The sequence below is a fragment of the Harpia harpyja genome, chromosome 3 (assembly GCF_026419915.1).
Source record: "Harpia harpyja isolate bHarHar1 chromosome 3, bHarHar1 primary haplotype, whole genome shotgun sequence".
Lineage (NCBI taxonomy): Eukaryota > Metazoa > Chordata > Aves > Accipitriformes > Accipitridae > Harpia > Harpia harpyja.
In genome coordinates this window covers 251,431-268,073 of record NC_068942.1, presented here as the reverse complement: position 1 = coordinate 268,073, position 16,643 = coordinate 251,431, and the positions used below count along the sequence as shown (strand labels likewise).

The 16,643-nt window shown below is 39.0% G+C and overlaps 1 protein-coding gene across 18 annotated transcripts in view; it reads right to left on the bottom strand.

Moving 5' to 3' along the window:
* The window catches only part of MAP4K3 (mitogen-activated protein kinase kinase kinase kinase 3), an 86,660-nt gene that overhangs the window by 5,404 nt on the left and 64,613 nt on the right, over positions 1-16,643 (bottom strand). For 10 of the 18 annotated variants that reach the window (XM_052781045.1, XM_052781040.1, XM_052781038.1 and 7 more), the window contains 10 exons: positions 16,427-16,511; positions 15,220-15,299; positions 12,414-12,474; positions 12,210-12,327; positions 9,527-9,585; positions 6,887-6,990; positions 5,922-6,093; positions 3,252-3,320; positions 3,041-3,133; positions 691-761 (listed from right to left, as the gene is read on the bottom strand). In XM_052781045.1, coding sequence (XP_052637005.1) covers positions 691-761; positions 3,041-3,133; positions 3,252-3,320; positions 5,922-6,093; positions 6,887-6,990; positions 9,527-9,585; positions 12,210-12,327; positions 12,414-12,474; positions 15,220-15,299; positions 16,427-16,511 — 912 coding nt within the window. The other 8 variants (XR_008234233.1, XM_052781039.1, XR_008234234.1 and 5 more) reach the window with 8 other exon arrangements.

Below are 16,643 nucleotides of genomic sequence, written 5' to 3'. Positions count from 1 at the left end.
ACACAGATACACAAGATTTGCAGCAAGAAATTAAAAAAAAAAAAAAAAAAAAAGAGTTGAGAAGGTACTTGTAGTGGTTGAACTATGTCTAAAAACTCACATCAAACTGGCTGAAAAAAGGGACTACACAGAAGTTTTAGAAAAAAATCGTTAGGTCAATCTGACATTTTTCTCCTGAGAATGGAAAATATTTCTTGTAAAAGCTGAGTACTAAAACCTTCAAAGTATTGGTAAGCCAAGTGAACGTGGAAGAGACTAAAAAACAACAGGGAACTCATTCGACACTGTGACAAAAAGCTAAAGCTCAGCAGTGCAGCATGCAACCACTGGCAAAGCCCAAATTTTGGTATCCATGTGTGAGAGGCTAAGGGACTGACACTGGTCTTCAAAGCAATTTAAGGTGAAGAAGATTCATGTTACCAAGAATTAGGCTTGGATATTTTCTATGGCATCATGACCCAGTCTCTTGCTGCTTTCTGCTTTCTATGTTAGACTTGACAGGGGATCTTGTGTAGCTTCACTGATTAGTTTGCAGCTTATGAAACATGCTTAGAATGAGACTCCAGCTTCCAGGTCTAATCTAGGAAGTTACTGAAATGTTTTACTCTTTTTCAGACCATAGCATTGTGCATTTATCCTCTATTTGGCCTATACTAGAAGCTAGAATGTGAAGCAAAATGCAGTACTCACCTCATTTGATCGAAAACTCCTTCCTTGCATGCCGTGTTTCCAGAATGCTAACACGCTGTCTTGTAGACAGACTGATAACAAAGAATACTGGAATCAGTTTTGAGGCATGATGTCAACTCATGCTTTTAAGGCCAAAAGCACAACAGCAATTTTGAAATTTGTACACGTATGTTTTACTCTATGACGTTCACCCACATGGACTGCAAAATGTCTCACAGGAATCGCTGAATCTGCCTCAGAAGTAGCTGCATTTATATATTCATTTGTTTAATGAGTGGGGTTTAAAAATATTCCCACCTAATCAGAAAAAGTTCTGAAACTGTCCTTCTGTCTAGCCCTAAACACGTCCTTTCCTTTGAACAGGAAACCCCTCCTCATTCTAATACTAACAGGAAAAAATATATTGAATTTTAGCAGAAAAGTTACAGGGATACTGCACTGGCATTCTTCACTTTCCCAGCAACTATTGGCTAACATGGTCCTTCTGCAACAGCAACACAAAGCTTTAGAGCCCTCTACTTCCCAGCCCTTCCCCTCATCACAAACATGGAGACAGACACCTGCATTTGAACCCTGTGAAAGGCAATGGCTCTAGGGCCTTCCACAAAGAGAGGGCAAGCGTGAAGGTCCCCAGGAAGAATCTGTCCCATGTGCATCCAGCACCCTGCCTCTGGGCAGGTATGCAGGAAAGAGAGCAGAGCTCTTTGGAGACACTATCAGGCCACAACAGGACACTGGTAGCTGGTTTGTGATGAGCAGAGAGGACTACAGCACATTCAGAGGTTCCACAGTGAGCAGCTTCAAATACATGTACTCCTTCCTTCCCTCCATTCCTAACTAAGAGGAACCATAAAAGTAGTGTTTTCCATGACAATGTTTTTTTGTTCTCTCCTCTGTGGGGCGTTATGTTTGAAGTGCCTGAAACTTTAAAGCTTCTCCTCAGAAGCAAATTCCCTCCAACTCATTATTTTTGTTCCCGCTGTTACTCCTCTTCTGGTGCTACCCTCTATCTATGCGCACATCCTTCCTCATCCCTCTTTCAAAAGCATGTGATGCAATCCAGGTATGTAAGCCCTGAGGAATTGTCAAAATAAATGTATTCTGTCTTTGTGTTTCACAAATCTAATTCATTCAGATTCTTCACAAGAAAACAAAATTTACGTAAAGTGTGACTTATCATATAATTTAGTCTTTGAGCTGCTTTATAAAAAAGGACTGTGTGAACACACACGCAGAATGAGTTAGCCATCAGTGATTCACAGAGTTTATGTAGATTGTGTTAAGGTATTCCTTTAGAGACCGAAGGTCTCCATCATATTCCCAAGACACTTAGCCTAATCAGGGACGACTCCAGGGTTATTACTCCAGTCCAATTGCTCCTAGGGAAGCATGTTACATAGCATGCTGAACCCTTCACTGAGCCTTCTCACACAAAGTGAAATGCGTGAGATAAGTGTTTCAAATGCCAAAGACTTGACAGTTAGCATCTCTAATTCTGTACTGTAACAGTAAATAAGTTAATCATAGAATATCTTGACTTGGAAGGGACCCGTAAGGATCATCGAGTCCAACTCCCCGCTCCTCACAGGACTACCTAAAACTAAACCATATCACTAAGAGCTTAGTCCAGACTCTCCTTGAACTCTGACAGGCTTGGTGCCATGACGACTTCTGTGGGGAGCCTGCTCCAGTGACCAACCACCCTCTCAGTGAAGAGCCTTTCCCTAATGTCCAGTCCGAACTTTCCCTGACACAGCTTCATACCATTTCCTCATGTGCTATCGCTGGTCACCAGGGAGAGGAGATCAGACCCCCCCTGCCGCTGTCCCCCTTGAGAAAGGTGTAGCCTGCGATGAGGGCACCCCTCAGCCTCCTCTTCTCCAAGCTGAACAAGCCAAGTCACCTCAGCCGCTCCTCCTAAGTCTTGCCCTCGAGACCTTTCACCATCTGGGTCACCCTCCTCTGGTCACACTCTCAGTAGTTTGATGTCCTTCATAAATTGAGGTGCCCAAAACTGCACACAGTGCTCGAGGTGGGGCCGCACCAGTGCAGTGTAGAGTGGGACAGTCACCTCCCTCGACTGGCTAGCGATGCTGTGCTTGATGCACCCCAGGACACGGTCGGGTCTTTCGCCTGCCAGGGCACACTCTTGACTCCCCTTCAGCTTGACATCAACCCAAACCCCCAGATCTCTTTCCACAGAGCTGCTCTCCAGCCTTCTTGTCCCCCAGTTTACCCCATTCCAGGTGCAGAATCCAGCACTTGCTCTTGTTAAATTTCATACGGTTGGTGATTGCTCAGCTCTCTAGTCTATCCAGATATTCAATATTAATAATGAAATCCAACTTACCTATTGATTCAATCTGAAAGTCAAACGTGAGCTCCGATGACAGTTTGCGGCTGGATTTTAACCTGCCTTGCAGATTCACTATTTTTATGCAGCCTAGACAATAAACAGGATACGTCAACCAAGAATTGATCTTCAATATATGACCTAATTTGAAGACAGACGGTATGCATGTACATGCATACGTATATATTTAGTTGATACTAAAACTTACAATCCAAACACACCAAAATGGTATCCCTCTCCAGCTGTGTTACATGTACAACACTTGTCTCTGTAGTGTCTATAAAAAAATGACAGTGTTAGTTCATAACATAAATTAGCATGAAATTTGAAATGGAACTTCTAGAGATTGAGACAATTTAATGGGTTAGTGTGGTTTTATCTACTTAAAATAATCATCTTACCAGTGACATTTCTCTTCTCTTAGAGAGGCATGTCCACTTATCCAACATGTTGACTGTGACAGGAAAACTGAAGCTGTAATATTAAAGTATGGACTTAATCCAGCCTTTTCTGAGCCATATCACAAAAGCAAACTCATGTGTACATTGTTTTCCCTTTATTCTCTCTTGGTGCCATTTAATATTGCTGTTGCAAAAAAAGGCAGATACATGAGACTGTCCACACTGAACCTGAATGCTGTTTCATTCCATTTTTCTTCTGCCTTTATTTCTAAATCTTGCTAGGGACTTTCACATTAGTACTTAACTCCTGCTGCTATTTTCAGACATTCCATCCCCAGATCTTCCAAAAATAGGGGAACATTTCCTTCTCCAACTTTTAAAAGAAGGGTTACCTTCCTCTCTTCTGGGTTACAGCTGCAGCAGTCTCCATCACAGCAAACAGGGGGATCTGACCCTTGATTAGTGGACACGTCAACTCAAAAGAGAAATGTAGTTTTGGTCCATTTTTTTAACATAAAATTACACAGAAAGCAGCTTTTACTAATTCAGCATTACTGCCAGTGATTCTGTAGGCATTCTTTCATACAGAAAAGAGAAACTCATTAAATCTGTTAGAGATAAGAAATTAGAGCATGTTACCTAAAATACAAAAGCAGCTTTCAGTTAAATAATAAAATCCATGGTCCTGTTGAGAAGCAAAAAAACTCCTCAAGGATGATAGCAGAAATGTGCTCCTTGAGATGGTCCCTCCATCTCTTTTTTGCTGTTTGTTTTGGAAGCCATACATTTATGGTCTTAGCCAATTTCTAATGCATGATCTTAACCAAAGGTGGATATAGCCATGATGAAAGCATGCAACAGAAGGACTGGAGGATATACATCTGTGCAACCACATTATGCGATGTGGAAACATGCACTGCACTGGCTGAAGCTAACAGGAGAAGGATGGCAAGGGGAGAAACCCCCTGCAGTAAGTCTCTGCCAGCTAATTTTTTTAAAACGACTTTATCAGACATCTACAAAAAAAGTCAAATGTCAAACAATGAAAACTACTCTTTGACAGAAGCTATTTGTGACCATATGGTACACAATTTCCTCATTTAAAAAACACTGAAAAATCTGTTTCATTGCATTATTGCTCTCCTGCCAGCAGGGGACAGGAATAAACTAATACAACATGAGGGTTTAAATTAGAGTCAAACAAATAGGAGAAAATGACAACATAGACACCACATGAGAATGCACAAATGATTGAAGGAAGGTAAAGAAGTATTTTTGGAAGGCACAAAGCAATGTTAAATTTTGCACATTAAAAAAAAGGTACGGGGTAGGGATTACTATTCTTGTATTTACACACTGATGCAGACAATACTGAGAGAAGAATGACAACAGGACATAATGGGTCAAAGAATTTCTCTCCAGCGTGCTACTTTTATGGACTCTACTGAAGTCACAGTTACATAATGTAGATGTGTGAGTTTGAAAATAAAATGCACTAACTCTGAAGTAGTTAAGTGCATTAATTGGCCATCCACTAATCACTTTTGTAACTATGCTTTAAACTATGTCAAAATCTGACGTACTTTTCAGCAGCAAGAAAGTCAGCAGGCATCTTCCTAATGGAAACTGTTCTTTTTAGTCAATTCCATGGTACACAATCAGCAGGACTCGTACACATATATATGCCAGCAGAGGGCTATATGTAAGTTCATCATGGATCAACAAGGGCTTGATGTCTGGTAATAACAAAGCTATTTACTGCTTCTAAACCTGCAAGCTATGACTGGGGTCAGCTCACTACTTTACCTAGTTTTATGGGGGGAACCTTGTAACTCTAGAAAAGTAATTCTTAGCGCACTTCCTTCTTAAGAGAATTTCTACTGTTGCTCAGATGGTGGCCTCCTCACTCACAGCACCCAGACCGGTGACAGACATGGACAGGTACTTGGTTTCCTGCTAACAGTGGTCCTAATCCCTTTTGCTTTCCATAAACATTGGGAGAATAGAAATATGCTCTCTCAGCAGGCAGCTGATAACACCATTTCTAACCACACTGGCTTATTACAGGAGAGCCAAACCACACCTACAGATATGTTGAAAGAAATTGCTCAGAGTGCAATTCTATTAAAACCTATTAAATAAACAGAAGTCATGGTGCCAGGGTAGAGCACAGAACAGCACAATGGATAATAGTCAAGTACAGCCTGATTTATGTAAATTCAAGAAACCACAACTCCATCCTCTGCTATACTCAAAATCTCAAGAAATCCCATCAGTTCAACAAGTAGCAACGTGCAAAAAAAGTGCACGTGGAAGCAGGTACAACCAGATACCCCTTTAAACAGAGAACTTACAACAATCACTTAGTCTTAATGATTTAACCATTAGTTTCTTCAGAGGAAACTACCTTTCTAGTGCTTCAGCTGTAATAGAAGAGCAAGTAATATTTCTGAATGCAATTACAACAGCACACAAACCTGTTTCTGTAAACCACGAAGAGGTAGAATTTGGGTTGACAGTCTCAAACTTTACCACCTGGTTGAAGTCTTTTCCTCTGCTGACACCAACACAAACTAAAGGGAATTCCTGCTCAGGGACTACCAGCATTTCAAACAATCTCAGCGGACAAGGTACAGGAAAATCTATGTGCTAGATTAAAAAACAAAAATAGATATTAGACGGGAAACCAGTTTAGCCTAAGTTGCTATTAGCTATTTAAACTGTATGGTAAATTTTATGCCATACATTTTGTAACATTAAGTTTACTTCTTCAGACAACAGTAATTGATACATACAAAAAGCCTGTGTTAAGAAGTTTAGAAAGTCTTCCTGCCAATTCAGTTAAAATAAGATGGGATGTCTTTCATCATGTATGTCCTGTACAGCTGTCCACAGATGACAAGAGTGCTATACCCATCATTGCTCTCCCCAGCTATGGAGTCTCTAAGCCTTGTTTCCCAGGCTGAACAAGTTATAGCAGCTGCCTCTACAAATGTAAGTCCAACCTGGCTTCGTCTTCAGGTGGTGTCAGATGGGGAGATAACAAGTATTTCTGAGCACCTCCAGTGTCACAAAGCATAGAATAAGGGGCCACCTTCTCTCTAGTATGGGAGCAAGCCCTCTGTTAACCCATGTTATCACTCCACTCCACCATGTCTCAGTCCATCAGCCAGAGGTTTTTTTACTGTGCAACTAAAAGGCAATGCTCATGGAGAGAAGGGCTTTGTTCTTCAGCTGAAGCACACCACAAAAACAAGAACATTCCTATAAATATTTTTAGTCAGTTAATACTTGTTACACATTTAAATACCTATATTCATTGGAATTTAACAGAAACCAAGAGAAAAGTCTAATAAGTCAAGAAATGGCTAATATTCTTAACAAGTCATTACAAGATAAATAGAAATTAACATGAGAGTATTTAATCTTATCATAATATTACCTTGATTAACATAAATTTTTGCATTGGTTCAACCCATTCTAACAAAACAATGCTAGACTGTAGTGCTCCACAAAGGTACTTGTGGCCTGTGTAGGGATTCCTCACTGCCAAAAAAAGAGAGGTAGAGTACATTAGTGTACTAAGCAAATACAAATTATAAACAATTTCCAACTAAATAACAGTCCATACACTTTTGGAAAATACCCACCACCACCACTCTAATCTTTTATATAAGGAAGCTGCTGAAAAGTCAACATCCACACTACAAAAACGGTGACAGTGAGCATACTGGAGCAGAGGCTGCCCTTCCACTGGGCACAGACAGCTAGTAGCTGGTGCCAAATAAGTCATAATAAACACCACTCTCACTAGAGTGCTGTGGTATGTTTCACCTCTCCAACTTAAAATAAAGTTTATTGTTTTTTCATACTGGTAGGTGGGATTTAGTATTTTATATAGTCTTTAAAAAAATAGTTGACTGCATACATATTTGAAGTATCTTGCTCCACCATGTTGGTTTGCCTAAGCTATCTTCAAATCATCATGAGAAGCTGTTAAGAATGGCTTTTTCTATGACATACAGACAGTTACTCAGCAGGCACTGAACAATCAGTCACTTGATAACTGCTTAGCTGCCTTCCAAGCACTGTCACAGCAAGCCTGAAATCCAGCTCCATTTTTCTGATGAACACTTCTAGATCAGCAGGAAATTCAGTTTCTTTTACAGTGACATAATTTATTTCCACTCAACTGCTCTTCTTCTATTGTTTGTCAGAACTCAATTAAAAATTGGAAGAGGACAGTAAAGTTGCAAAATTGGGCACTGTGAAATCTGAAGTTTCACAACTTCAGTTCTACAGTATTAACAAAATTTCGCTCCTTAAGCACTGCCAGCATATCCATTACAATGAACAAGCGTTACTTCGCACTTTGTACAATTACATCTAAAGACCAGATTTTAAAGTGTAGTAAAGTGACTGTGGGCCATCGGGCAGTTAACAACACAGTTCAGATAAGGAGCTTCTACAATCCAGTACTATCTACATACATAAGTGAAATACGCTCATGCTACGTTACTGCCAAGGAAATCCACTAGCAATCCCTTGGCACCTTAAACATCAAAGCTTAATTTCATTAATCCAAGTTCCCACTCAACATCGGTCACACTGACTGCAAACTGCAGAAAATAACACTTTGCATGACTGTTAGTAAGGCTGAACTCAGCAGCAGAAACCAAAACCATGCAATTACCAACACCTGTAAGGTGGAGAAACAAGACCAGAAGTTCCCATCTTTTTCTGCCTCCTGTGGCACTGCTGCTTCCCCCAGGCCAAAGGGACACTTATGCTGCCAGCAGGAACGGAGGCTCAGGCTGCACATAATAAGTAGGGCAAGAGAGGGGAATCTATAATTTCTCCCCTGGGACCTGCCTTTTGCAGCTGCCCTTCTTGCCATCATGAATTACCACTTACACCTATCAGGCAAGAAGGACTCCAGGCTTATTAAGCTAAGCTATCTCTGAATGCCAGGACAGCAGACTCCCCCTCATAATGCCAAGTCCCATGGCACTCTTGTTAAATTCTGTGCCTATTAGTACAGAAACCATAAGATTACAAAAGAGCACACCACCAGGTTTCTCATTTCATAGAGATCTAAAAACATATGGACTTCCGAATTAATTTTCATGTCAGAAAGCCAGCATTGGTACCTAGTCTGATCCCTGTCACTCCACCCCTTCAGGTGTTCCCTTCAGCATCCACTAACACTCACAGCTTCACTAGATGCCTCAATTAGGGCAAGGCCTGGACATACACAATACATATCATTAACACCCTACCACACCCTACAGAATTTGTAACCCAGAAAAAGTCAAGCTTTAACAGGTGAGCCCGACAAAGAAGTGATAAAAAAAAAAATCAGACCTTTCAGCAATATTGGGGAGATTTTTGTCAGGATAAATGACAGATGCTCACTTACCACTGAGTCTCTGAAAATCTGTATAATACAACTCCTCACACCAAACATTTGATTATGGAACACCAGGTAAAACATTTCCAGGTACAAGAGCCTGACCCCAAGAGATCATCCATAGCTATTTTTCCTGTTTTGTTTTGGTTTGTTTGTTTTTTTTTTGTTTTGTTTTTTTTTTTTAATCTATCTGCCCCCATCCCTCTTTTAAAACATGTCTTAACACAGTGCAGTTTTGACACTTGGAACACCCTATAAAGGCTTCAGAGACAACGCTGTCCTCAAAGAATTGAAAATACTCCTTGCTTTTTATCATCCAATACTGGTAACTGGAACTTGTGCTAGGAAGTCAGGCTACTTAAGCCTGATGGTAACTTCTTTAAGTTACTCCATCCATGGAGATTACGTTCTTCCTGCAGGCTGGTTTAGATTTGACATTCTGCTTCTCTGCATTTCTTGAGAATTGTCTTTAAATATAAAAAGCGTAGTGAGAAAGCTTTCACCGCTTAAATGCAAGGACTAACCTGAATGAGCTCACTGTATGCAAATGCATAGTTTCGTAATAATGACAAAAGTCTCTTCTCCCTTTACCTCCTAAACCTGACTCAGTAATCTTAATACTGCCACCATTTGTACTGCTTCTTGGCATTTATTCTGCAGATCTTTACTTACCAACACAACACTTCTGACACCATTTAGTATCAGGAATTTTTGTAGACACTGCAAACTTCCTACAAGATATAAACACAGAATTATTGATCAACTAAAACAATTGAATTAATTTGCTTTTTAGAGTTGTTGATGGGAAAATTATATTTGCCCCCAGAAAAACTAAAAATATATTTATTTGTATATTTCTTCTCAAAATGATATGCCTAGAACATACATGGTGATCGCTCTGTTGGCACTGAGATCCTGCTCAGTTCTACACCATTATAAATGCAGTTAAAAGTGAGGAATGGAGAGGAATAGGTACCTCAATACTTTCAAGCATAATTTACCACTCTCTCTTGCTATTTAATTATATGTGTTTATACACATGCCTGGATAGTCTATTAGTACTCCCATGATCATTCTTTTTTGTAATGCTGTAACTTATTGCATCTTGTGCGGGGTAATACAGACAACAAAGTCCACTCTCGTCCGAAGGACATTTTAGGTCTAAGACAAGACACATGGACCCAAGGGGTGTAGGAAATGGTGCTGTACCGGATCGCTTGCTGGGCCACAGTTCTTGCAAACTAACAGCTTAAGTTTTGCTAAACTTTTCATAGGCAGCACAGCATGTGTTTCAAGAGGAGGTCTGAAGGAAGACTGGAAGGCAGCTTTGCAAGAACTTCTCATGTGCAGGGGCTGCTCCCTGAGAAATCGTGAAAACAATTACTTGAAAATTTATCAGACAAGCCAGGGAAGATGTTATTTGCTGGTAGTGGGAATCAGTGTTTCTACACAGACTAGAAGATGACAGACAGTATGGAGACAGGCCACAGTAGCCTTGACAGTAAAAATAACTAATTTGATGCTGTAGAAAAGATGGGAATAAGTGGGGTGATAGATGCTGCAAAGCTATGAATTGGGAAAATACTTGGATAGCATTTCAAATGAAGCTGTCCAGAAGGGACTGATAATACAGCAGGACTGAGCAGCATGAAAACTGAGCCCTGGCCACAAATTTTGGTTGGAAGAAGTCATGGAAGGAACTGCTCAAGGACACTCAAGGGAAAGAAGCTGGAAAGGAGACTTATCACAGATACATTTTTTGCTACTGAATGTTTGCCTACCAAGTATCATAAATTGAGCTTAGACCATTTTGCAGATGAATATATAAACCTCACAAATTACTCTGAATTCTACTTTGCTTTGCATTTTCTCTACCAAAAACTTCGCTTTTAACATATCTACGTTTTTCATGTAGCACCCTTCATCATGGTATTCAGGGACTTGCTGAAGAATACACTTTGTGGTCTGGTAGGAAAAAAAAAATTATGCTCTTCTACATACTTCAAATGTACTACTTCTGCCTGGCTAGATGTTCCTACCTTGATGCCTCACAGCAAGGGATAAAACAGCAAAATGGATTATCTACAGCACTCTGTCCTGCCTTTGAATGACTGGCTTGGCACTCATACATTCAGGTTGTACTGCATTTTTCTTGGGAATTGACATGACTGGACAAGAAATTTTCTGAGCCCTCTGCAACTTAGATGAGGTGTAATTCCACACTGAATGTAGTCTGAAGGTTTTCCTCACATGATCCTTATGATAATTTTGGTTTAGTCCACTGCTGATGCCGTTCTCAAGCCAAAGTCACGCAGCCAAAGTTAGTTTGGAAGAGAGAACAGAACAGTGGTGCAGGCACACGTAAGACAACGATTCAAAGCACAAATTATCTCTCAGGTAATTAGAATTTAGCCTCTAGGAGGAACACAATTTTCAGACAAGTGTTGCACCATTATGTTTGCAGGTGACTGAACAAGAAGCCTTTCCTGAATCCAAGAATTAAATGTTAATAGGCTGTTAATAAACCAAAGGTAGCAGAGAATCAGGTCTTCTGTAACACAGTTTCCTAACAGAAAGCCTATTATATGAGAAGAATCAGTGATTCATTATGCACTTTAAGAATCAACGGTTTCTCTGCAAACTAGATTAGGGTTACTACCTCCTCCTCTTGGATTTGAACGGGCTCCTAGGGCTTGTTTGGCAGCCAGCACTGTACCCAGTCTCTGGGATTTTGTATGTGCTTGTTAGTAAAGTTGGAGGGACTACATGCACAATGTGCTGTAGGCATCTGGGGACAAAAGTACCTCCTACACTGGCCTGCAAAAAATGACTAGCCAATGATGAATGTCAAATCTGTACTCCAGTGCTACTTTTCCCAGCTTTCAAAATAACCCATGAGCCCCATTCCCTCTGCGGTAAGAGATTACACATCCCTGCTTTTTTTTTTTTTTTTTTAAATAGAATGGAAAGATAGTGCCCAGAGTAACTAATGTAAGATCACCATTTGTACTTGCCTGAAATACCACAGGTACAATACTAACCCTAGATTTTGTTTAGCATCAAGTACAACCAGGATTTACCATACTAGACTATACCTGAAAAGACCTATGCCCAGAAACGAAAGGCTTCATGACAAGAAGGTAAGATGTACCAAAACCCATTTCTCTAATATGAGGATATTCACATCTTGATTTGTGTAAATTTACGGGTCTACCCTCTGATTAATGCCCATGTGAGTTATTCATGGCGATCTGTGAACAGAGCTCCACATTATTTGGTATCCCCAGAGTTACACAAGCATATCCTGAATTCCCAGGATTAAGATATTCTGATATATCTGATGACATGTATTTACCTGGGAAGTATTCGGTCGGGGAGTTTATGTGCTGGAATAGCAACGGGTAACTTTTGCATTTGCCTTGCATAATCAAAGAGTCCTGGTAGATTATGGGAATAAAGCTGAGAAGCTTTACCTGAAAATTAGAAAACAAAAACACACTTCAAATACGAAACCAAATGTTTACCAGCACTACCACTCAAAGTTAGCACAGTAACTTACCAGATATTGATAACAAGCAATTGTTCATGACATATAACCACGTACACCTTCGAGGAAATAGCTGATAAAGGGAAGGAAAAACAAAGAAAGAAAAGCATTCAATTTGATATACACAAAATGTGAGCACATTAAGTCAATCAATTAATATCTGCATAGATGACAGGACCAAACTAATATTGACTTGCTTTTTGTAGCAGAAATTAGCTTAAGCCAAGTAACGTTTACCTGGATTCCAGAGTTAATTCCGAGTAAATCTTAGGCACACACACTATATTTAACATACACATTAACATTTAGACAATTAGCATATTTTATATTCATGTCTTCAAGTATATTATAATTAGCCCGCAAGACGTCATTATAAAGATCAATCAATTTTCAAAAACTTTAAAAACCATCAAACTTTTTCCTTCAAAGGAGAAAAGCATAACAACATAAACTTCAGTAAACAAAGCACAGTCAACAAACAATAACCATTCTAAAGCCTGCAATAGTCTGAATCTCTTGAAACAATTAAAACTGGCACTCGAAGGGACTCTCCACCTGCATATGATTACACATTTCACTTAGCTGATCAAGGAATGCAACAGACTGTCAAGGCAGAATTGTTATTTGTCAAATCCCACAATTACTATAAAGATGGGGCTGAAACCAACAAGACATCCTTTTAAAAAAAAAAAAAAACAAAAAAAGATAGATTAAAAAAAAAAGGTACTTTTTCCCCCCTCTCACAACTTCTGGAGCTTGTTGCCACAAGAGGTCATGGAGGCAGAAAGTATCAACAGCATAAACGAGGGATTAGACATACTCATGTCCAACAGGTCCATAAACGGACACAAAAACAAATAGGCAGGGATCCTCCAACATCCCCGATTCAATGACTGTAGTGGAGTTGGAAGAGAACAGACAGCAGACAGTGGTAAAGCTCATGGGCATTTCCTACTGCCACTTTAGAAAATAGGTTACTGGGCTAGACAGACTCAGGAGGACATTTCTTTTGTTTCTCTTAAAAAAAAAAAACCAAAACAAAAAACAACAACAAAACACCAAACCAAACATTCCCCCCCCAAACAAAAAAAACTCATGAAACCAGAACAAAAAAAAAAACAAACAAACAAAAACAAACCACCTCACTGCTGGTTTATTAGAAAGATTTGAAGAGATCTGTAAATTGCTTGAAACATTTTTCTGCCAAAGAGCAAGAGATTCATCTTGATGCTGTGCTAACTCCTGCAAATGTGTTATTTCTGCTTTGTCCATTACTGAAGTAGAATGTAGTGAAAAATAACAAAGATACTACTTTTGCTTTTACACTGAATTGTATCAGACCTAGAGAGTAAACAATGAAGTGAAACACAGAACTTGAAAATGTTATTAAAGCCCTATTGCCTTTTATCATAAATAACGATGTAATAAATGATTAGCACAGAGGGGGTACTTCTATTCCTGAAGTCTTCTCATAACCTAAACACACTAAGAAAAACCTACGGTAATAATCCACCAGCCTGGCTGTATCCAAATGTAATGTGCAAGTTTGATTTTCTGTAGCTGCATAAGCATATTGTGACTTAGTAGGTTTGGATCTGAGGATTAGAGAAGAATAGCAATATTCAAATTTGCAGGTTGATTGACCTGTCACTCATTCCTCCCGTTCCACACATGACTGGCTGTTTTTACAAGCATCTCTTCTCATCTCTAAGTGCTTATTAAAACATTTCCCTACGAGCTCACTAGGCAATGCACTACAGAACATGGTGCTTAGAAAAAACGAGGACAGATATGAGAGCATGAGTTTCATTACACCTATTCTCCTTGCCAATTTAAAAAAAAACCCACCAAACAAAACCAAAAGAAAAAACAAACCAAAACTCTCGTTGGTCTACCTGGCCTACAAGAATTACTGTATTAGTGATACTTGTCAGGGTAGGTTTTACAACTGCAGTGTAGCAGCAGATCGGTACCTGAGCTAAGTTTTAACTAGCTAACTCAAGCACCAGTATGATTATGAGTTACACAGAGCTCAGTGCAAGCTATCTAGGCCGCCTTCTCAACACAACAGACATATCTACAACGTCTGGACCCTGGAAGATGAACAAACACCAGTGCCTCCAGCTTACAGTGTGAAGGCTGTCCTTGCAAATTCCTCCATCTTGATGGCAGATGCATAGCTCCCTAAGTTAGGGAGAAGGCAGGAAAGAAAACAAGTCTCTTAGAGATTAACAAAAGAGCTGGAGAAGACACCATACAGAAAAGCCTGCAATTGGCATTTCCCCCTCCCCAGTATCCCCTCAGAAAAATTACTATTTATAAGATTCTGCAAAGACAGAGTTTTAATTGGCATTCAGTAAGCTGAGTCTCATCAGCAAAGCTGCTTTTAAGACCAAAAGAATGGAATCTAGCATATAAAGAATCTCCTTGCTTCCCTGTAGCTGAAACACAACATTTGTTGCAAATATTCTGTCTTGTAACAAAGCTTTAAAGAAAATAGAAACTTTAATCAAAAATATATCAGGGAAATTCCATACTATTTAACAAATCATTTAAATGCAGATCAATGCACTACGATGAAGTTCAACACATCGATATACGCAGATCTCCTACATAAACATGGTTCAGCCTACAAAAAACTTCAACTTGACTGAAAGGTATCCTCAATAGTAAACATTTAAGGTAATTCTCAGTGTAGCTAGTGCCTATGTAACTGTAGTAAAGACAATTTTTACAAGGATTATACAACATTAATCTGAGTGGCTAAAAAAAGTGACAAAGATTTACTTTTTTCGAAAATATCAAAACAGAAATATACCTGCTCCATTGATGTTTCATGAAGTTCATTGAGGTTCAGTGTGTAAATACCTTCTTCTGCACCAAATATCAAGTACTGATCTGCAAACACAAACGAACAAAAAAATATCTAGAAATCCTGATTTAAGGAGGGTGTGCTTTATAAGAGTATGCAGCTCTTTACAAAATACAGACTTAAAACAACTACATACATTGAAACAAACCAACCTATAATAGTCATGGTATCTGAAAGCATGGAAAATTAACCTTCCTAAGGAAGCTTAAATTTGTGGATGGGGCTGGTTTAAGACATTAGGAAAGATCAGGGGGGGTTTTTTTGTGACTGACAACTGGAATAAAAAACAGCAGTGATACAACCATAAGCAAGAATTCACGTCAATAATTTCCTCATGTATGGATTATCCTACTTAGACATTTCCGTATATTTTGTGACATATTCATAGCCTTCTTTTGGAGTACTTCAACAGCAGTACTGACTAGAACGTTTTCTCAGTACTTTGGGGAAGCCTCACTTCTTGAATATAATTAATACCCTGGATTGCTTTTAGGCATGCGAACAAGACAGACATCTCATATTGAGATGATGTCAACTGCGAAAGATTTGTCAACTTCTGTAATTCCAGTTTCTAAAAAACCTAAGTATTTTCTTGCTTAGGGGCTCAGTAGCATGTCTATACAGCCTATAATCAGAAGGTGAAATTGCATGCAACACGAGTACAATGTTACCAATTATCCCTTTCATCAGGCTATATAATAAAGCACTAAAATAAACCCGTAAGCACTAAAATAAACCTGTAGGACCAGAAAGATTGGCAGGGGGCAAATAAAGTGAGTGATAAAGAAATCTATCTCAACTAGGACATCCAGAAGGCAGATTTAAAAAAAAAAAAAAAAAAAAAGGATTGGCATCTTTTAGACTAAAATGTTGATAAGTCTTGAATCAAAATGAAAAAATATGGGTTTTTTACCTTTAATATGTAATTTATTCTTTTTAATCAAAGCTGAAAACTGCGCCCCATGTATCTTAACATAATTAAAAAAACCCAACATTGAACTTCAGACAGCAGTGGCACAATTAAAGAAGAACTGCTTATATCAATAAACATATTTTACAATATGTCTATTTTAAAAGGAATAGTCTTGCTCATTTAAGCACTCTTGAAATCTGAGGAGAGGACAAAATTGGTAAAATATGCATAATATACTACCTCTTGTATCTGGATTTATCCATGATGTTGCACAATGAATTTTTAATGGACAGCCATTGAAAACCTTTGAAAAGCAAGCACCCATCTGTAGAAGTAAAAACAAAAATATACATATGAAAAATGAAAATGTGACATTTCCAACAGGATGATTTTTACTTGTCCTGGTTTCAGGTGGGATAGAGTTAATTGTCTTCCTAGTAGCTGGTATAGTGCTATG